General features: G+C 30.8%; 1 protein-coding gene across 1 annotated transcript; it reads right to left on the reverse strand.

Annotated features, from left to right (window-relative positions):
- Nucleotides 1-233: 233 nt before the first annotated feature.
- LOTGIDRAFT_114468 (hypothetical protein) lies at nucleotides 234-11,815 on the reverse strand (the record flags this gene model as incomplete). The annotated part of the gene is made up of 19 exons (XM_009052668.1): nucleotides 234-328; nucleotides 505-589; nucleotides 845-928; nucleotides 1,115-1,210; nucleotides 1,437-1,511; nucleotides 1,796-1,913; nucleotides 2,466-2,551; nucleotides 2,897-3,067; nucleotides 4,346-4,515; nucleotides 4,718-4,811; nucleotides 5,021-5,162; nucleotides 5,385-5,445; nucleotides 5,710-5,764; nucleotides 6,105-6,215; nucleotides 6,330-6,488; nucleotides 6,796-6,882; nucleotides 9,270-9,413; nucleotides 11,332-11,444; nucleotides 11,695-11,815. 19 exons carry the CDS (start codon nucleotides 11,813-11,815, stop codon nucleotides 234-236), a joined length of 2,067 nt encoding a protein of 688 aa, XP_009050916.1.
- Nucleotides 11,816-23,290: the final 11,475 nt, after the last annotated feature.

Consider the following 23,290-nt stretch of genomic DNA (forward strand, 5'->3'; position numbering starts at 1 on the left):
GTTATTTTAGCAATTAACTATGAAAATTGGGTATATTTTGGAATTCATGTAAGATATAATGTCTTAAATATAGAATGATCAATACTGTGGTATTTAAAAGGTGATTCAATAATAAAATAGTTATACAGTGGAGTCAATATTGAAAAAAAGTCCAGTCAGCAGTAATAAACACAACCAATATATAACAACACTACACATCCAGTGCCAGTGCTTTCTGCTGAATAGTAACCACACTACACATCTTGTATTGTTAAATGTTCAACTTTCAACATTCCACGTTTTGATTCAGATCTAAATTTAGCTAAATCTTTTCTCGTAACCATACCAACTGGCTGAAAATAAGGAAAAAGAACAAAAATTAAAGTCAACAGATCAGCTAGCAGACAAGATCTACTGGAACCAAAGCTGTTTGTTATATTTTCTTTCTTCAGAGTGTTTGACTCTTGTTGGTAAAACTAGTCAAGACGTTAGACAGTATTTCTATTTATTTCATAGAACTTAAACTTACCTCAAATTTATCATTTATTATGATCAAATGGCGTAATCCTAAACCACGAAATAATCGGAATACACGTGGCATAGAGAAAGACTGGAAGATAAAAATCAAAAGATGTATGTAATGGTACATAGTAAAAGCAATGTCCATAGAAAGAGTTGTATATTGTAATATTAATTGACTATAAAGAAAATCACTATGTAAAAAGTAGGTACCATATAATTTTGAACACAATGCACATCCTTCTTACGCTCATTTAAATCTGAGAGTTTTATAAATTTGTGATTCACAGGTCCATTATGATATGACAATTTGTCAAATATATGTTACTAATTAAATATAACTTACAGGCCCCACTGTATAAGGACTGATATTCATATAAGGTTTCAAATCTAATATATATTCTTTTTCTTCTTCAGTAACAGTGATATCCTGAAATTATCATGATTTAATAATATATGACTTGGTGTCTAGAGAGTCCGGACATATATCTTTGGAAAGTAATGTTCAGTGTGTACTGCAGACTGGATGGTTGTTTGCCATCAAAAATTCTTTTTATTTATTATTCATTTATAGATTTATTTTTATATTTGAAATATCAAATAAAAAGTCATCTACCTTCAATTGTAATCTTTGACCAATAGGATAAGGATTATCAAAATCTTTCATCTGTATATTGGATGTAGGTGGTAGTAAACCTTCAGGTGCAAAAATCTACAACAAATAGTCAAGTGTAAATAAAGTTTGATAATACAAAACTGGTAATTATAGGTGAATATTGAAGCAATTTCAATTTCTAAGTGCTGTTAATTTGTTAATTTGACTCTCCTGACTGATAAGGGTATAGGAATAACTATCTTATTTATAAATATTAAAAAAAAAACAATATATTACAGCAACGGCCTGTTGCATACTTTGCCTATAGAATAATAATACAAACCTTTTTCTCTAATAAAACTAAAAGTTGATTTTTTAAAATAATTCCTCTCAATTTACCAACTACATAATGTTGGTCCTGAAAAATTATAACAAAGTTATCTCCCTTTAGTCTCCAAAACCAGAAAATAAAAGAGTTTTCGAAAATGTCATTTTCAAAAAGGCCAGATCTTAAAGGGATTGTAAAGAGATTTTCTAAATTTTTGATGAGTATAGAGGGCATTTGCACCATTCCAATTTTCAATCAGACGTCTTAAGTTCCTGAAATTCCATAAAAAATGTAAAAATTCTACAGTCTTACATGTAAAATGATAACATAACTTAGGTTATAGGAACATAAACAGAAAAATACAGACTACAAACCTTTTTCCTAACATCCACCACAGGATAACCACCATATGTTTCTGAATCTAAAATTTCTATTATTGTTCCTACTTTTTCTTGTGTTTGTAAAGCTAATACAGGTTGACTCATAACTTCACTGAAATATTAAAAACATCATTATCTTCTAGTTTTCAAACTACAGAACTATTACATAGAGTTACTGCTATTATACCACAGATATATACTATGAATATTGGTATATTGTATTTTATATTAGAATATTATACCACAGATGTAGTATATCACATTAATATATTAGATAAGTATACCATGAAGGAGTGTGGATATTGTCGGAATGTGGAAATAAACAGGCCTTACATGACCCACTCCGCTCGATGTCTTTTCATGTAATGAAGCAGCGCTTATTTCCCCATTACAACAACATCCATATTTAATCCTTAAGTGAAGCATGTCGACAGGTATATCACCATTTAGTCTCCAAATTGACATGGAACCACATATTGGATTTCACTCAGACAAACCCAGATTTCTCACCTACAATTTCAATTCAAGAAGGCACTTCTTCAAATTCTAGAACAGGAAAGAAATTTTCATTGAGGCTCTATAAATGCTTCATGTATTAATATGTTTATGCTGTATATATGTAGGTGTACTATCAAATAAAAGCTGATTTAAAATGTTTGCTAACCTGGCTTTGACATGTTCACAAAGAATGGGTGGTTCTGATGATAACAATGGTATACCACTGACTTCAATATTCATATCATATAAACCCTGAAAATTATCATAAAATTATAAGATTGTAATGACAAAACTTACATACATACATCTTAACTCATCTACTTTACCAATTTGGAACTTGAGATTTCATCAATATCCACAACAAAATCAGATAAAAACTGCAGCCTTTGTCATGTTCTTGAGCCAAATTTGAATGTTTATTACTAAGTCAAGAGCAATAACTAAAAAATCATAACTGAATGACTTCATTAATATACTCTTTTTGTCTTCAAGAAAGCCTGGTGCACTGGGACAATAACAATAAACTTCCACATTTCTATGAGGGCACCTAATCAGAGCGACAAAAAGGCTTGATAATCAATGATAATGTATACTTACAGTAGTAAAGAAGTCTCCAACCCATTTGGATATCATCAATGTCAACATGATAGGAAGACCAAATGAGATATCACCAGTACATTCTACTATTATAACAGTTAAACTAATAGTGGTCCGTAGTATACCGCCTAACATACTAGCTGCACCTATTAATGCGTATTTACCTACATCCTTGGCCTACAATATAATATATTACTTAATCAAAACTAAGCAATTAAATAATTTTTCTTGTGCCTGTTGTTGGATTTTTACTTCAATATATTAATTCATATATCATAAATGACATAATATATTTTCAACCAAAGTAAGCATCTATCAAAAACACAATACATTTACAAGTCAAAAATTTTTTTTAAAACTCTGGAATGAGAAATTTTCAACATTTTCACAAATTTAAAGCCATAAATTGAAAGCTCATTTGTGTATTGTAAAGAACAATTTAACATAATGTAATAAGAAATGAGAAGCAACATGCTAAAGGAGTTTCTTTAAGTAAGCAAAAGTAAAATAGAGCTCATGGTTTTATCTATTCACTACTCTATTCCAAACTGTAGAGTGTCAAATGAATGAAGCAGGTATGGTATGTAAGTAAAGCTACTTGAGCAACTGTAGCAAATACATTCCCTGATAGCAATTATGTATACTTCTGTCAGTCAAAAATAACAAGTATAGATTAACATAGAAAGCTACAACTAAAATTGATACAACATACATTCCACTAAATCTGAATCAATGAAATATAACAATCAACATAATAGGCAAGAGAATAAAACCTAAAAATAAAATGCAGCAAGAATGAAAAAAAAAGAAAAGAAAAGAAAAGAAAAGAAAAGAAATTTTAAAATAAAATTACAATTTTAACAATAAAAAATTGAATTTTTAAATAAATAAAAAAAATATATGAATTAAAAAAATTCAGTTATCAAGTTAGTAATAAATGAATTGACCAATAACTCCCTACCATAATTACCAGACCGTGGACTGAAACACACTAACTTACCCTATCTGTATTCAATAATTTACCATTAGTTGTCATATCTGTTACATTATGAAGTAAAATCTAATAGATATAAATATAGGTAATAGATAGAAGATAGAAAATAGACTGGGAGGGGGTGGGGTAAATCTAAATTACATTGCTAGCAGGGTAGGGGTGAATAACTCAATATAAAGACTTAGGAACATATGAATACTGGCGAACATTCATTGTGACAGCTACTACATCATCTGTAATCATTTTCATGATAATTACAAAATTATCCATAAAACTTGCACAGTGGGAAGTTTTTATTTATTTTTTCCTTTTTCCATAAGAAAATTACAAAATAAATTTTGACAAGTATCAATGACCAGGATAACTTAAAATCTTAAAAAAAAGAAAAACACGTTAAATAGCTGAATAAATACATGCAGGAAATAGAAAAATACATAAATATGTTGAAAACTTACATGATGTGGAAATAATTCAACAACTCCTATACCAATTAATCTACCCCAAGCAGCACCAATAGCTAATGATGGTATAAACACTCCACTTGACACACTCAAACCATACGTCCATACACCCAATAGAAAGAATACTATTATAAATACAGTTAATGATACTACACCATACGCATCTGAAACATATCATTATTAAAACATTAAATAATGCATAACAACATTTCCTTTCCAATAATTTGAAAATTTTATATTTTTAGGCCTTGTCAAGGCACCTTTAATCTAGGAACCTGAAGGTTTGTCTCGTTGAAGAGTAGATGTTCCTATAACTATGAAGGGAAATGTGCACGGAAATCCAACAAAATATAATAAATACTTTACCATGTGGATCATGTAATAAAGCTTTAAGGCACCCTTCAGGAGTTGTTAAAAATAATGTGGACATGGAATTATGACTTTTGTCTTTGCAAAACATCTGAAAAATGAAACAGGGAGATAAGAATCTAAAAACAAGGTGTAGCCACATTTACCTTAGAGGTTAAAGGGATGTAGTCACAAAAATTCACTTCAGAATAAAAATCAAACATCTACTTGTTCTGTTGCACATTTTTCTTTCCTTGTAGACACACCTGATGTCAGATTTACATTCTGATAAATGATATTGAAGGTAGTAAACTAACTTACTTGTGAGGTAATAGCGTGATCACTATAAGGTTTAACATCTGTACATTCGTTAACACCATACATTAGAAGAAAGGCTATAATAGCACTAGCTACTGAAACTATACCAGATTCCAGTACTTTTAACCACTTCTTTCTTATATAGCTACAAGAAAAATCAGACCAATATTATACGAAGAGAAAATATATTTCTGATGATAGAGTTTTTAGTATATAATCTTCATGATAACAACTATAAAATCACAAGAATTAAATCAGTATGCATTATCAATATAGAATCTAATAAGAGGGCAATAGAATATTAGTTTACAACTGAATGGAACTTAACCCACAACTATATGAAAGTATGTGATCCACAAACACTTACTTTTTTCTAAAAACTGTTAATTTGTAATTTAAAACAACAAACAAAGCACCAGCGAGGCCACCTGAAAGTAAAATAAAATCACTGATGATTCAGAATAAATAAGACATTTTTTTTTCAGAAAGACATCTATATTCATAGACTATCAACAACATTTGAAGAATTTTCAACAAAATGTGATACTGCGGGATTGACAATAGGCAAAGAGGTAGCTTGGGTTTCTATAGATATCAAAATTAATTTTTTCAAGAACTGGTCAGCATCACAATGGAAACACCAAATAAAAAGACATTGGATTTCATTAAACAACACCCTTGTTATAACTTACCTATGACAGCCATCACCAAAAAAACTAAAATTTCAATCAGATCAAAGGAAAGATTCTGAAAATAAACAATCAGTGATTTAGTTGTGTCTGTCAGACATTCACTGACATTCAAGTATGAATTTAATGAAAAAGCTAGGTCTGTAGCTTGTCTTCTGCTTGGCAATTAGGTGCCAAAGGTTCAATTCTTTCTATGGTGCTATAGCCAGTGCTTATGAGATTAGACTTTCACTCCCTTACCATGGAGAGTTAGAAAGAATATCTGTCTACCAGATCAAACGATAGAGAGTGAAACCAACTCAAAGACCCTTCAAAAATCATATCAGAAAGATCCATCTAACACTATAGATAATGATGATGAAAATATGTGAAAAATATCAAAAAGGCTGTGTATTTACCTGGAATGTATTGAAACGAACTAGACCAGGTGATGATAAATGGGTGGGATGACCTTCAAAGGCACTTAGTAAAAAATTGGTTGAAAAACAAGCAACCATAGCCGAGAAAAACTAAAAGAGAAAATCAGAATTTACTTATAACAAATAAACAGTAGAAGAGTGATTTTACCAAAGGTATATGAACTTGAAATAAAAAAAAACCACAGCAATTAACTCAATACTTACAACTTTCCAGACTAGTTCTGTGTTCCAAAAACTTGCTGCCTCTTCTACACTAAATAAAGTTCCACCAACTGGAGCACCAAAAGCAGCTGACACACCAGACGCAGCTCCTGCTGCCACAAAATCACGAATTTCATGATCAGATCGGAAGGCATCATAAAACTGAAAATGTTCATTACAAAATATATGACGAAGATATATAAAACGAATAAACAGTCATAAAATTTTTTATTAAACTGTTTTCTAGACTTTTATAGAATTTTATATATTCTGTAAACATTTTCAGAACAATTACTTAAACAAGCCTTTCTGTCTCCTTAACAAAACCTTTCAATGTCAGATTGCCACTTTTCTCAGTGCAGTTATAGACTTGGAATATCTTATTATGGAGTAGCTAGAGACCTGTCTAACTATAGAATAGAGATAGTCTCTTAGAAAGGTCACCACATGAAATTCAGAAAATAATTACCTTGATTTCTTTGTTCTTGCGTAATCTCATTCTACCCTTAGCTAGACCTGCTGCCATTATCCCACCTGAATGAGCCATTGGACCTTCCTGAAATAATAAGACATTTCTATAAAACAATAATATTGTGAATTTAAGTCATTATTATCATCATTATTACTATCATCATTATCATAACTATCATTATCATTATTACTGTCATTATCATCATTATCATTATTACTGTCATTATCATCATTATCATTATTACTGTCATTATTATTGCTGTCATTATTATTATTAGTCATTATCCTCATTATCACTATCATTATTATTACTGTCATTATTATTACTGTCATTATTATTACTGTCATTATCATCATTATCATTATCACTGTCATTATCATTACTGTCATTATTATTACTGTCATTATCATCATTATCATTATTACTATCCTTATTACTATCATTATTACTTTTATTATCATCATTTTTATCATTATCATCATCATTATCAATTTTTACTATCATCATCATTATTGCTATCATTATTATTATCATCATCGGCATTAATATTATAACTATCATCATTATTATCATCATTATTACTATCATTGCTATCATCATCATTATTGCTATCATCATCATAATTGCTATAATCATTATCATCATCATTTTTACTATCCTTATTAGAATCCTCTTTTTTCTACCGTTATCATTATCATCATAAAAAGCAGTATTTTACTTTAAGGGAATATTTGAAAAAATGTTTTAATCTTCACAAGCAGTTTTAAGCCAGAGAGAAAGCTTGATCTTGAATTTTAGTTTGAAAAGTTTTAAAGTACAAAATTAGAAAACCTTATCCCTTTAACATATAACATATCTCTTTCATATAGTGGAATTAACTATTGGTCTGATAGTAAGAAGGCAAGGAAGAAATCATGTTGTCAACTCTTAATAGGTTCACTTTTTACTAGAAGTCTCGGTAGAAACTTCAATTTCAGTATTGACATGACATTGAATTTTATTTTGAAAAGATACAGGTAACTCATTAGATATCAATATAGCTTTAATATAGAAGGAACAAGTATATCTTGAGAAATAAACTACTAATCAAATTATACTGTCATCTGGTATGGTATGATATAGTCAATTCTTGATGTATTCACTTTATCATTCCAATATTCCTTAATAGACACCCTTAAAGATGAGTTTCCTTATTTTTAAGTGTCAAATTAAGTCAACTTTTTGATTAACGGTGTTTCTAATGAATTATCATATATTCTTAATCATATCATTATATTCTTATTGCAATTGATAGAGTTGCTAGAGTTTTAACCAATCATTAATGTCCATGTATGTACAGTCTGGATAAACAAAAAAGACTTTTTGCTCTTTCTTCATCGGTCACTCATTGGACTCCTGGTGGTAATTCTCTTCTAATTTAGCTAATTATGTATTAATTATGGACATGTGAGACAAACTGGTATTTTTCCAAGTCATTAGAACACCTCTACTTTCTATTCATATAAGAATAAGCATTTTCATTTTCATAAATGACATCAGGGAACCCATCTTTAAAGATTTTTCTGTCCTCTAATTACAACTTATTCACCTCATTTAGAGAGAAAACGATCATAAGTCACTTTAATATATATTCGCAATAGTTCCACTATTAATATATGAACTAATAACATGAACTTGGCGGCAGTAATATTTACTTTTCTTTTGGCACCGTTATTTAGTCTTGATTCATAATCATGTTAATCAGGATATCTTGTTTACTTTATTTATATAGTTGATGTAAACATCTACCACCATCATAGAGAACGCAGAAAAGTCAACAGTTTTATATAGGACCATATGTTTTCTTGATAAAAAGTTAACAATAACTTCTTAATAATAATAGTTTCTTGATAATTCAAGCCAGTCTTTATCACCTCCAGTTATTGTATACCTTTTTATTTTGAATATATTTTGCTTCTTGATTTTGTATATCAAAACAAAGGCATGATCAATACCATGTATATTTCTTTCCCTATTTTTCATTTGAAATCTACAATGACTTTCAAGGCCTCTGATTAGCTATATTCGCTAATGTACAATCCAACCAAAATGCTGTATTTGCAAACTTCTGTGATACAAGAAAGATGGCTATCGCAATTAAGGTATATTTGTAATAGCTTTACAATTTGAAGATGAGATATGTTAATCTTGACAAGGCCAATATTATAAAAATAAATAGAGGAATGGATCCCTTGATATTACAATATACTCTTAATATCAAAGCTCATTGCTATTTAACACTGAACTTTCTATTGAAATTTCCAGTATGAATTCCATGGCATTGTGTAATGCTAATCCCTGGAGATACTTTTGTAGAGTTCCAATCATTCTATCTTTCAGCCAGACATTAGATCTGGTACTGAATAAGATACCTACTGTGATCTCGGAACTTAGATAGAATTAAAGTTGATTAAACTTAATTAGATACTTACCTTACCGCAAGCTAGACCACCTAATATAGACAATATAACACCCAGTGTTTTAGCCACGAAAGCTTGTAGTGTAAGAAGACCAGGTATTCGAACACCATTTAAATATGACTTGATAAATGGAATTCCACTGCCAGCAGCAACAGGCTGAAATATTAAAAGAATATCATGCTAGATTATACTGAAAATTCATTTTCAAAGAATATCATCATCTCACAGATGTGATACAAATGTTACAACTTCAAAAATTGCAATGATGGTAAATTTTTGTATATTTAATGGTCTTCTTTGTATCCTGACTAGGCGTTAAAGTATTGTTAGCTACATGTGTCTCACATTCATTTTGAAAGTGGCATATTTGCAGGATCTTGCTATTGTGATTGTGGGTGCAACACTGCTCCAGAATTGGCGCTGAACCTTCTTTGGCAGTCTTCAAATTTCTTATTATTTAAATGCTGGTGCTGTGAGACCACCTTAACCTTTCTGTGGCTCTTCCACAGAATTATAAAAACAACACTGTGTTTTCACAATTTTCTTTTTTTAAAGAGTTATTTATTGTTGGGCTTTAAAATTTTTAAAGATAAACAGCTTTGTCTAGGTTAGATTGTATCAAAGAAAATATTGTAACTCTCAAATTAACTTCCTTAATCTAGATTGACTTGCCATAAATTGTCATTCAGTTGAATGTACAAAAACCTACAGGGAAATCAGACGTTCTTTTATATTTTTGATGTCAAGAGACCAACAGACAATATTTAACTGTATTTTGATAGATTGTCACGATATATGACATCACGAAACATTAAACAGATGTTTTATATCTGACCAGAGTCAACTTTATTTCACTTCAGTAATCATTTCAATTTATCAATATGAACATTCTATTACAACTCATCACTGTTATTCTCAGATCACTTGCAAAGTCAACTTGACTCGATATTATTTGATAAACTCATTTAACAAATGAGTTCTACCAATCAAACATGTACATACCATATTGATAGAAGGTATGCATGCGTGGAAGAGTTCAATAGAAAGTTTAGGGGATAACTGGGACACAATATTCAAAAACAATCAAAATTTTAGTACTGTTGGCTCAAGCAATCAAGTAATTTTTACAGCAAAAATTTGGGTTTTGAAATTTTTCTTGAAAATAAGGTGACATTTGCGACAAAGGTCTTCATAAATATTACAATATGCATATATTTCTAATCAATATCTTTTCTTCTCTATATTCTTTAAATATTCTTTTAATCTATAGTAAGATTAGGTTTTTAGGTTATTAGCAAAAGCTGCTGGTAACGTGTAATGGCAAAATCATTTCAAGAGTTGTATTTTTTATAGAGTCCCACAGTGAAATTAATTCAACGTCATTAATAATGAAGCTTTCAGGAAGAAATTTCCAGCAGAAAACTTTAGAAGAATAAAAAAATTTCTGACATTCACACGAACTAAATGATCGTTTTATTGTTCAATTCTTAAAAAAACAAATGTTTTATTGATTGATTTATCTTGAATCGTGAAATCTCAATTGATTTCGCTAATTAAATTAGCTATCTTGATAAAAGCATTATTCTATGAATAATTCAAATTACTCTAATATCAACTATGAGTGGGTGTCTTCTCTACTTCTTTTGATAATTTGACATAAATACCGTTCATTTTCATTAACTTCTTTCAACAGAATTAGGGATAATTGTTCCCTCAAAGTTAAGTGGCTGTTTTTTTGTTAATTTAATTTGCAAATGTTAAAGGATACTTGAGAACAGGACCGTAGACAGACTTGATTGTAAAAAGGGAGGGACATCCGGAGGGGCGAGCAAAATATCTGGAAGGGCAATGGGGTATGGCATTAAGTTGCAGTAATGAATTTGGTTGGTTGTCAGAATTTTTTCGTAATGTTTGTTTTGTTATCTAAAATATTTCCTACTTTGTTTACAGTAAAAAAAAATATACCAAATAAACAATATTAGCCATGCAGACTCTCCAAGTTAGATTCCAAGCTGACAAACCCAGTCTCAGAGTGGCATCAGGTAAAAATAACAGGATTAGAGTCTAGACTTACCTGAACATATGTAACAAGAGCAGCACCAAGTGAAGATATAAAAAAATTGATAGCAATCCATATAATAACAGGAGTAAATAATGTACACCCTTCTACAGAACATTTATCTAAAACTGTATCAAATATTAAGGAAATAATATATAATGGTGTAGGGCATGCATTGTTAGCAAGTTGAATTGTGATCTTCTAGGCGATTAGGTTCTGTGGGATTGAATTCTCTTCAAGGTAAGAACAATTCTAATGGCACAGTCAGTTTTCTCACCCCTTAATTACTGAATTTAATATGATCATTGTTCATTCTTGTTTATTGTATACAAAGACCAGATAACAATGATATTCCCCTTACAGTATTTAAAAAGATACATTTCTGTATAAGATGGAATTTTTCGTGAGCAATAATTTCCACGGAGATCTGAACTCCAGCAGCTAACAGAGCGGTACCAATACCAACAGCGAACATAATCACCCATCTACTGATAAACATCATAGTCAACTTTTTCTGAAATTAAATGAATTTTAAGTTAACAAGTTTTAGATTAGGTTACAAATCAAATAATTGAATAACATACTAATCTTTTTACAATTCTGATATCAAAATAACAGTTCCTTATTGATCCTACTCTTTACTGTGATCTCACTGAGAGTTTTGCGTTATGTCATAGGCAAGATCAAGCTGAAATCTATATCCAATATGCTACCTAAATTTAAATTAATAAGACACAACTGAAGCTTGGTGCAACTGATGGCTAATCGAATTTTTCAATCAAAATGGAACCATAACGAGATCTACTCAATTTAACGAATTTAGTGAATACCTTCGATGTGTTAGTTTCTTCTTCCTGTGATCGTAGTTCACTTTCAATAAGATCATAATCCAGACTCTGAAATATCAGAGTAATTAATCAGGGGTGTAAGCTGGTTGGAAACTTGGGTCATCCATCTCCAAAATTTTGGGATAACAGAAAATATTCCAAATGCTCAAGGTTATATAAATATGTTGATAAGAATTGTGATGAAGTACAGGTGAACCAAACAACCCCATTCTCTCTTTAACCTAGCTTTTGTTTACAGAGTAAATAGGACCTGAAGGTTCCCTGTTGAATTCCAAACCTAGTCTTTGGCTCTGACTGTAGATTTCACTTAGAAGACACTTTGTTACAGTTAGTTTCAAATTCTCCAGCTAATATATAACAAAGTATAACAAAGTATATATTTCAACAATCAGACATGTAACTGATTCTTTAATAACAGTATTGTCTGCTAGATGATCAGTGATTTAACTTAACCTTAACACATCTATTTTGTCAACATGTTGGTTTAAACTTCTCCAGAGTTTGGAAGGCAGTGTGTAGTACTAAGCACTGTTTTTAAGGGAAGAATCAATGTTAATTCCCTGTTTATGCCATTGTTATTAATAGCAAATAGTTTCTTCAAATTGCTTTTTAATTCAAAAAAAAGTTAATGGAGAGAGAATTACTTTAAAAATGCCTAAGCTCTTATTCTTTGTATACACATAATATACATATTCCAATACTAGTAAAACAATATCACCATGAATGATATTTGACATAATCAATATAATATATTTACCTCCCATTTTGACACCAATCTCTTTCGAAATCTTGGCCCATCACCATATTGTTTGAGCTTTTTGCTGATATCCTAAATAATAATTTCACATCATAAATATTAAAACTTGGGCAGACTGAATCTAATCGAAGCATGTTTATCTATTTATAAAAAGGTTTGTAATGGTTGGAAAAGTAAATTTTTTATGGAATCATTTCAACAGATAGAGAATTTTTATAGATTTGATTTTTAAGTTTAATCATGAGAACATGAAATTTTAATAAGTTCATGAGTACTTGAAGTCATATATTGACAGGAGCACGAAATCCAGGAAACTTGAAGCCAATGCAAAATGATTATTTTACAGAATTATAGATGAATTGTCTGTTCAACTGAAACCTTTCCAGACAACCTTTCATCAGATAACGACAAACATGTGAGAAGCTAATCGACTTCGTATTTGAAGAAAATAGCCTAAATTAACAGATCTGATTTCTATAGTTGCTTTAAAGGAATACTACCTCTTAGAATATAAGTAAGATTTAAAGCGCATTTATTCATCAGTTGGACGCTTCAAAGCAGGTTTCAAAATTAGTTTAATGAATCATTACTTATTTTAATAGATATATTGGATTATAGAGGGATTCTGTTGTATAGTTATACAAGATAAGTCCACTGATGATCATAAACTTGTTCATCCTAGGAGGTAGTATACCTTTAATGGAAGAAAATTACTATTAATGTGAATAATAAATCAGGAAGAATTGTCTCGTTAAACTTGGAAGAAGTAGAAATAGTTGAATCAAATTGCAATATAAATATACTGTTATAGGTCTTGTTGATAATCTTAGAAGTTATGAAGTTCTTGCATGTAGCCCAATGAATCTTACAATTTTTTCAACAGAAATTTCAAAATTGAGAGTGGATGTCTCTTTTATAAAAACAGGAAGGTGACTGGACCCTTTTTCCAAGTGTTCAACAAAATATGTATTTGTAACTGTTGCCTTGTTTGAAAATTTCATGCATCCTACAAATATTTCAAAACGGAGTCTGAATTATTAAACTTGTGGATCAATAATTAGAGGAAATTACTAAAGAGGAAGGGATATTTACCCTAAATTTGGAAGACAGTAAAGCAGTGATACTATTCTGTACTAATGTATCTGAAGGTTCCGAGGCACTATCGTTGAAATCAAAGTTTGGAATATGAGGAGTCTTGGCTGATAGTCGAGATGCTAGCTGATGTACTTCCGATTCTGATTTAGCATGGTTTAAAGCATTCTTTACTTTAGTCACAGTAAACTGAAATAAAAAAAATGTTAAGCTTTGAGAATTTCAGAAGCAATAGGAATCAAGTTTGCGGTTTCCTATTGAAATTTTGTGAGACAGGGTTTGTGATCATTTCAGGAATCGTTAACCACTTTTGTTGACTCTTGGCTTCTTAATACCATTTTTTTTTTATTTACATCTTTTCATCAAAGGGCCTTTTTTCCCAATGAAAGTCAAACATCATTTGAAATAATCTTGGAAAAAAGTTGGTGTTTCAAGCAGATTATGTCTTCTTTAATGACTTCTTATTACACTCTTTAAAATCTCACATAATAGTGACATTACTCATTCCTATAATAAAGGTCAATGCCTCCTGTTTTTTCAGTAGAAGCATATATTATACCACTTTGTCTAGAATCAGATTGAAAATTGAAAGATATCCATTAAGTGAAAACGTATTTTTTTTTTTTTTGCTTAAAGCAAGCCTACCTTAGTATCCTTTGTTAATTTCTCAAAATATTTTAAAACTAATTGTTTTTTGTAAGTATCCTCTTGAACAAACTATGTTTTATTGTTAGTTTTTTTAAGGAACAGAGGCTTGTGTTTTCAATAATTTGGAAACAACATCTTAATTCTATCATCATCACCATCATATTCAAAAGTTAGCCTACTTGAAATGAGATAGTTGTAATATAAGCTGAGAAAAAAGAATTTTTGGAAATGAGATGGTTTCTATCAATATGAACTTTAGGTTAAGAATCTCCTCCATATACTCTACCAGACTGGAAAAAGTGCTAAATGCAATATGGAAATTAATGAATGTTAAACACAGAGTTATCTTTGCAAAGCTTACAGATGATGCATAAAATGTAACAGAAAATTAGCTTTGGTGGTTGGCTTTTGAGGATCACCTTTGGTGCCACAGATTTGGTGAAACAACTTTGAGTTTGAATGGAAACTAGAGTTACTGTCCATACTGTATATACAGCCGATTGAGATTGTGGTAACATGTACCTACGCCAGTGCTTCTATAAGAGAATATCTCTTATAAAACCTTACACTAGCTTTGCGAGTGCCAGCAACAAAGTAGGACTTGTACAATCTGGGCCAGTGCTTCTATATGAGAGCATCTCTTATAAAACCTTAAACAAGTATATCTATTTTCACAACCACAATATTTATTATTCTATCATATACCTTGAACAAAATTGTGCACAAAAACAAAAACATGTACATTGATTTTGAAAGTTGAGGACAAGTAATTTTTTCAATTCCACTTCAATAAGATTCACCATGTTTTAAGTTTCCTGTAAATCAATCATTACAATAAGACGAGGAGAAACGTGAAACTTTAATAACCGCAGTGGTTTCTAGTAACATGGAATAAGAAAAACAGAAAATATATTGTTGTTTAACAAGCCAAGAAACCTTTCACACTTATTGATTGAAAAACAATATTATCTTAACTCAAGACGTCTATTTTTTGAATTGATCTGGAATTTTATAAACATGATAGATGTAGACCAAACGCTAGACTAAAAGACGTTCTATCATCAGGATAATAAATAAAATAGGCAATATCAATAATAGATATATCAAAATATCATCACATCTTACAGCATACAATCAGTGGGTTTACTGATAACAAAGAAGGAATATATTGATAACAAACCAAGTATTTTATATATTTGCATCTCTTCTCTTTGAATGTTTTCCAGATATTTTCAGCCTTCAAAAGATGGTTATGCTTTGGAGATTTTCTTTTAACAGCCATAAAAGAAAAACTACCAGTTTTCAGAATTGCTAAAAATATGCTTTTTTGCAGATATGATTTAATTCCCCCAACTGTTCAGAGGTCAACTTATATTGCAGAAGTTCCTGGAATCTGCTTTTATCTTAGTTTCACATTAGAATTAGGAGCATTCAATTGCTTTAAGGTATATCACTATATCTTACAAACACTTATGATTGGAGAGTCTCAGAGCCAATACTGTTAACACTACTTTGAACATATATTGTGACAGACACATTACTTTAGCCATTTACACATCAACCATTTCTTATCTTTAAAAACTACAGAAGATCATTTTTACACATAGCCTACACCCAGTAGGTCAGATTTTATGACTGAGTTCTTTTATTATCCAGCTTTAAGGTGGCACATCAACCCAAAAACAATCTTAGACTTTCAGTAGTATGTTAGAGTTAATATAATATATAATTCATACAAATCATTGTGGTTGATCAGAACATGAAATGAAATGAATAGAGTTTTACGTCTCTACTTTTCTGCACCATATGGGCTAATGAAGATGGGTAATGCCATGTAGTCTGCATTAGCATACTTTTTTTTTTCGATTTGAAACTGCTGAAGGATCTTTAATGTGCACAGTCCAAACGACAGGACCTTTTTCCATATTAACCCCTCCGAACAACATCACTGACTGGGGGAAATCAGGCTAAAAAATCTACAAGTGTTCTTTCAAGTAGGCCTGATTCTACAGATTAGCAAACAAGAGCCTAAATCACTGAGTCACCACAATCTTGTTGGTTCAGGGTTTTGTTGCTAATTTTAATTATTTCAACTTATGGTTACATTATATAATACTTCTTATAATCAAGGCAGTCTGGTCCCAATACAGACTAGATATTCCATTAGCAACTCAAATATTCCAAACAATCAAACAAATAATTTATAATATTATACTCTTTCAAGATATATTTGCTTAGTTTGATATTTCAGGAATATCATATTGTTCAAACTACAATTCACATAGTGTATATTGATATCTATATCTATAAATATAGATTTAACTTTTTGATATTTGTATTTTAAAGGAAAGGAAATTGAGTATTACATCCCACAGTTTTGAGTCTTATTGATTTAATGGAAGCCAGAGATTACATTATATAGCATCTGAATTTCTAAGGCACACAAATACTGAGGATCCTTGCTTGGTGCTGGTGTATTTTGAATCATCAATTTCCATAATGATCTCTTAACAAATTAGTTTTCAAATTTTCCTAAAATTTCTTAAACATCAACATCAACACACAAGACTTACACTTCAATTGATGACAAAATATTCAAGTGAACACGTTCAACTTGCATCATGGCCTGGGAGATGCTGACTTTAAAATCTGTATGCAAAGAACAGGATTAGACATCCATTGCTCTTGTGTTTCTATTTACTTAATTGACTATCTCCTAACAAATATAATTCACTTACAATGATTAAGTCAGACATGATTGGCACATACAACTTGACATTCATGTTTGCATTCCAGTGCCACAGAAGAATTGTTTTCCTCGCTGAATTGTCAATATTAAGATGCTATAAAGGTCATTCAATACAAAAAGATCAATCCCAGTTTTCTGCCATTTTCCTGATATAGAAGTCAATTAATTCAAAAATCTTCCATCTGCTTTAGATTGAATTTTTATATCATTGTCCTATTGATCTTCACAATGTCAAGATATTACTAACTTTGTACTTATACCTTGACTGCAATAGCCACTATTCTTGTATCATGGAATGCAGGGATTTGAATGGATCATACACCATCAAATACAACCAATCAGAGGCCTCAACAGAAAGGCTGGAAACATCATGACTTTGTGTTCACAGACTTTCTGTCAAGGCCTCTGATTGGCTGTATTCACAAGCGTACAATCCAATCAAATAACTTCATTTACAAACCTCCATGATACAAGAAAGATGACTATTGCAGTCAAGGTATTACTACGAAGTATATAATATCTTGACATTGTGAAGATGTTTTCTATTACATATAAGATTAATCAAGATCAGCTATAGTTTTACACTTGTTTCAACTCTTTCAGCTATTATTATTCCTATCCCATCACTCAATATGGCCATTATACTCTCTGGCTTTCACTTGACATTTCCACCATTAAAGACACTATACAAAAGGATGTTCGAATTGTGAATATTTTCTGCTTACATTTCTTTTTTTATAGATTGTGAGAAGTATTTGTATTTCAAGTGGGTATCCAGTGAAATGACATGAAAAGAAATTGAGTCCTAAGTCCTCTCCTGCACCTGAGGAAATTTTGCCTAAATGGGTATGTCGTTTAGAGAAAAACATTTCTTTATGGTTTTGAAGCTATAATAGGGATTTGTATGAGAGTTAGAAAAATACTTTGTGAAATCACCACGGTTACCAACAGGCATAGGCTTTCTTTTGATTAACCAATGGCAATAATGTGTCACATTTCCTTGTTGCAAAATTAACTTCTTATAATTATACACTAACTAAATAGATGATAGCTGTTGATAACTGGACAATTCTTACTTGCCTTATTCTACTACCAAATTCTGATGAAGTCTCCAAGGTCTACTAAAGAGATAAAATGAATTGTTAAGAAGTTCAGTCAGTGTGTATCATCTATATCTATAGATATTGTCTACTTAATCTACTTTTAAACCACTATAACCAGTGAAGTCTTGACTGGTGTTCACTTAACTAGAAATACCTAGGTCATTGTCATCCACAATATTAAGACTGATAAAAACTCATCAATAGCAGTGGTGTTTTTCTGAATACCTTTCAGAAAGACTTCTCAGAAAACATCATGCCCTAATTAGTTTTCAAATTTCAACAGTTAAAAAAAATTTATTCAAGTGAGATTTGTCTCTGTTACCAACCACTAATACTAAAAAACTGTAATCTTAAAAAAACTATATTCCACATTATATTTGGTAATTGAACAATCAGATGAACAGAATTCTGAAATGGTTTTCTGTGAAGTTTCTGTGATAAAGGCCCCTGATTGAAAGTCAGTTGTTGAGGGCAAGCTAAACCAAGTTCAAGTCATATTTTATCCAGTAATTCAATCATATCCTTGGTGAACATACTTAGCGGATACTTTGGTTTGCCACCTGAGTTGAAATCATTCCAGATAATTGGCTTGGTTTCATTTTGCTTCTGAAAATTCGTTCACTACCAATCAGTGATGAGCTTTTTTCAGCAGATACTGTCATAGATACTGATGTCTATAATTATCTTATACCAAAAAATAATAGATAAAGATGTCTGTTAATCTCATTAAAAATACTACATATAGTAGAAACTATATAAATCTTGGCATTTTTTCTGTAAAGGTGCCCTCCCACCATAGCAATTACCCGTTGTGTATAGATACGAATAATGAAAGTGGTCATGAGTTCCAAACAGGACTCACAAATCAGTTGCCTGAGAATTGCATTTGATACTTAAGACTACCAATCTTCTTAGCAACCACTCACAAGAAGTCATTGCTTTGGAGGGCCCCTTGAGTTCAGAATAATGTAAGATAGGGGCTAAAAAAAACAGTTTTGTAACAACTTCATAATTATCCCTTAGTTGACACTTAATCAGCCAAGTCTTGAAATCTTACAAGAATGATCCTGATAGCTTCCTGACAGAATGACAGAATAAGGTAAGACAATGAACTTCTGATTGTTCCCTTCTAGAATCTTCTTGGAAACTTTCAAGTCATGTCAATTGGCGAAATGTCATGAATCATAATAAAAGGTTTCACATTTTTTTTCTAGAAAAGTCTCTGCATGAGATATGTCACAAGAAAAAGGAATGACCTTATAACATTAAAGCTATCATGCTGTGTTTATAGATGATGCTACTGTTGGTATATCAGTCTGTACCAAGAGTATTAATTTGTCTGAATTTACCAGTAGATATTATAACCTAATGCAATGACTCTGGCCCTTCCTGGTTCCTCAGACATGGTATACAGATGTAATATTGTCATTGCGTTAAGGTTATTTACCAATGAATACAATACTCTTAATCAATTATATATAGCACATAGTATACCTTATATCTTAAACGGTACTAAAACTTAACCAAATATACCAAATCAGTTCGTAATTGTAACGAAGGCTGCAATTTTACTTTTGTTCATCAGTTTTTTCAAATGAATTTTTTTTTTGAATTTGTAAGATTTTTTGGATCAAAAGAAAACTTGAACAGACAATTCTGTATTGAAATTATAATGTCTTAAAGAATAAAGGATTTGTATTACCATTAATTGACTTAAATCTCCACCTATAAGATTGTATATTGTTAAATCTTCTGGCCACATTTTCTCAAAGTGATCTCAGTGCAAGGATATCGTAGAAACAATGTTAAAGGATAAGAACTTAGGACATCCTAGTGCCAAGATCGTTTTGAGAATACAGGGCCAGGTTTTCTCAACAGATCTTAGCACTAGGATATCCTAGAAACAGTGTTAGAAGTTAAGACCTTGGGACATCATAGCTCTAAGATCGTTTTAGAGACCTGGCAGCCTGTATTATATCTACTAGCTTTTAAACTAAGATCTAAGATTGTCAAGATGACAATGTTATTAGATTTTAAAATCAATGATGTTAAATATTGATTCTAATATAAAATGATGTATAGGTGTTCTGTAGCATACTAAAACTGTTCACAAATAATCACAATTTTTATCTCTGCCTTCATTAAACACATACAAGATTTCTCTTAAACTGGAGTCTTTCTTTCTAATTAAGAAAAAACGCGAGTTTATTTGTATTCTGTGTTTAAACAGATTTTAGATTGAATTCTACATAATAACAGATGGTCCAAATTGAATTCCAATTATAGAGAGTTTGTTAAAAGTTGGAAACATCGGAAATAAATGATTGCTTCATCTATATCAACATCTCATTGCTCTCAAAAATTGAATCAAAAGAATAACCAGGATTCAGAAAATCAAACATCATCTTAACCTTTAATAAATGTAGGTGGAGTTTCTTCATCTAATGAGTAAATAAAATCAAGCGAAGCAACCCAGTAAGTAATTATGTTGAATTACTAGGACAGTGGCATAAGCTACACTTTTATGTTTCCAGAAGTTAAAGGTATCTTTAATGCATGACATGATTTTCATGCTTTGTTCCCTCTTTATGTTAACTCAAAATTTGACTGGGATCTAGATGAAAGCATATTAGCATCAAATAGTAACTCAATTGGACAAAGTGATTGGAAATATGTATCTGAGACTTACAACCATTATTTCTTTAGATCATAAATAACAGTAACATTTCTTACAATTGACCCTATAACCCTAGAAATCAAGAACATCCTTTGGTTTTTATAGTATTAATATTACCAACAAAATGTACTAAATAAACAGCAGATTTCTGACACTGCACACTTCATGGGTATGTTGTTTTTATTGTGTATGCATTATTCCACACTGTTTTATTATTTTGTAGTAATAGAAACAGCAGGCCTTAGTGGTTGTAGGCATGGAGCACTGTTTTGCACCAGATAATTTTATAATCTTAAATGATTTATCAGAATATTACAGGCAACTTGAAGACATGATTAAAAATAAATGAGGATCTATGTTGGATTGTAATTAATTTTCTTTGTTAATTAGTGTAATAATGATGTCATTAAGAATAGTTCCATCAATAATACTCATCAAACACGTGTAGTTAATACACTCCTTACAATTTGACATGCAACATTAATAATGATTGCTTTGCTTAATGGTTCTGGGATAGGCACACCATCATAATATCATGAAAATTCCAAAAACTTTACCACATAATATCAAGAAAATTCCAAGAGATCCAACAAATCCTCTTTCCCTTAAATTCAACAAAAACAAATATACTTACCGCCCCATTCGCCAGGAATGAATTGGTGCTGGGGCTCAGATTTTGTAATCAGAAAATTTGAAGAATTAAAGGCCAAGAGAACTCATTTCTGACAATTTGAGGTGCCAAAAAGGTATCTAAATCTATATCTTTTTGATCTGTTAAGACACTGTTAATATCTGCTAAACTGAAGAAGGTTTTGCTGGGGCTTAATTCCCGCTTGCTGGGCCCAGTCCCCACAGATACCAACGATGGGGCTGCATACCCAAAGGACAAAAATCAACATTCTCACAATCAAATATAGTTTCTATGTATAATTACAACATAATAAGAAATTGTTGCTAATATTTTGAATAAGTTGAAACACTCAAAACGTGGCACACACATAAAAGAAATGTCCTGTAAGTAAAATTCTCAACCAGACATTCAGGACATTAGTGGTATGACTGGTAAATATAGTTATATCAACAGCTCTGACAGGTAGACTGGTAGCTATTAGTATTACCTAGATAGCATCTAACAAAAGGTTAACATTCTTTTTTTTTGATTAAAAATAGAAAGATAACTTACCGGTGGTTTACCATTTTTTTTTATAGTCAATAATTCCATTCTATTGGGAAAATATAGGTACGGCATTCTTCATTTTAAGTCATACAACTGTCAATTTCTTACAATTCCTCCAGTACTACAAGAGCATTGATCTTTTATAGAGTATAGTGTAAATGGAACACAGGGAAACCTATCATATCCTTGCCAATTCAAACACGCATTACACTTTGTTATGTTTCGCGTAAAAATGTCAAAAGGCACCCAAAGTAAACTAAAAAATCAGCTCAACTGTTGAACAGGAATGTTCTTCAATACAATATTACAGTCTTGAAATTGATAATTTATGTTCCGTTACCTCAGAGAAATATTCCTTGCTGTCAAACATCTGAAGAACGGAATTCCATTTCTGACAAGTGTGCTTAATATTGCCAAGTAATCTGAAATATACTTAGTAACAGATTCATATCACCCTTTGTTTCTGACACAATTTCAAATTTTGGTTATCTTGCATGAAATCTTAATATTTTGTTTCTAAAGCACTTTTCGATTTAAATAATCTTGATTTGTATAACTGGTAATTACAATCAAATAATGTTTACATCAAAAGCACAGAAATATTTATTCCTCTGAATAACACGTACATCCAAAATATCAAAATATAACAACACGTCCACAAGTTTTATTGATGATTCTATCAGATCCCAAATAACCAACATAGGAACTGAAAACACGGTATAGTTCTTACATCCAAAATTATTCACATCAAATATCAAACATGGGTAACGCTCCGTCAATTTCTTCCAACAAGAATTCCAGAGATTAAATTGATGGTTTTATCAGATCCCAAATAACCAACATAAGAACTGAAAACACTTTGCAAAATATAAACACAACATATGAAGAGAAAATTCCAAATGAAAGTTTTGATATATTTTAAA

This window comes from Lottia gigantea (genome assembly GCF_000327385.1).
Source record: "Lottia gigantea unplaced genomic scaffold LOTGIsca_19, whole genome shotgun sequence".
Classification (NCBI taxonomy): domain Eukaryota; kingdom Metazoa; phylum Mollusca; class Gastropoda; family Lottiidae; genus Lottia; species Lottia gigantea.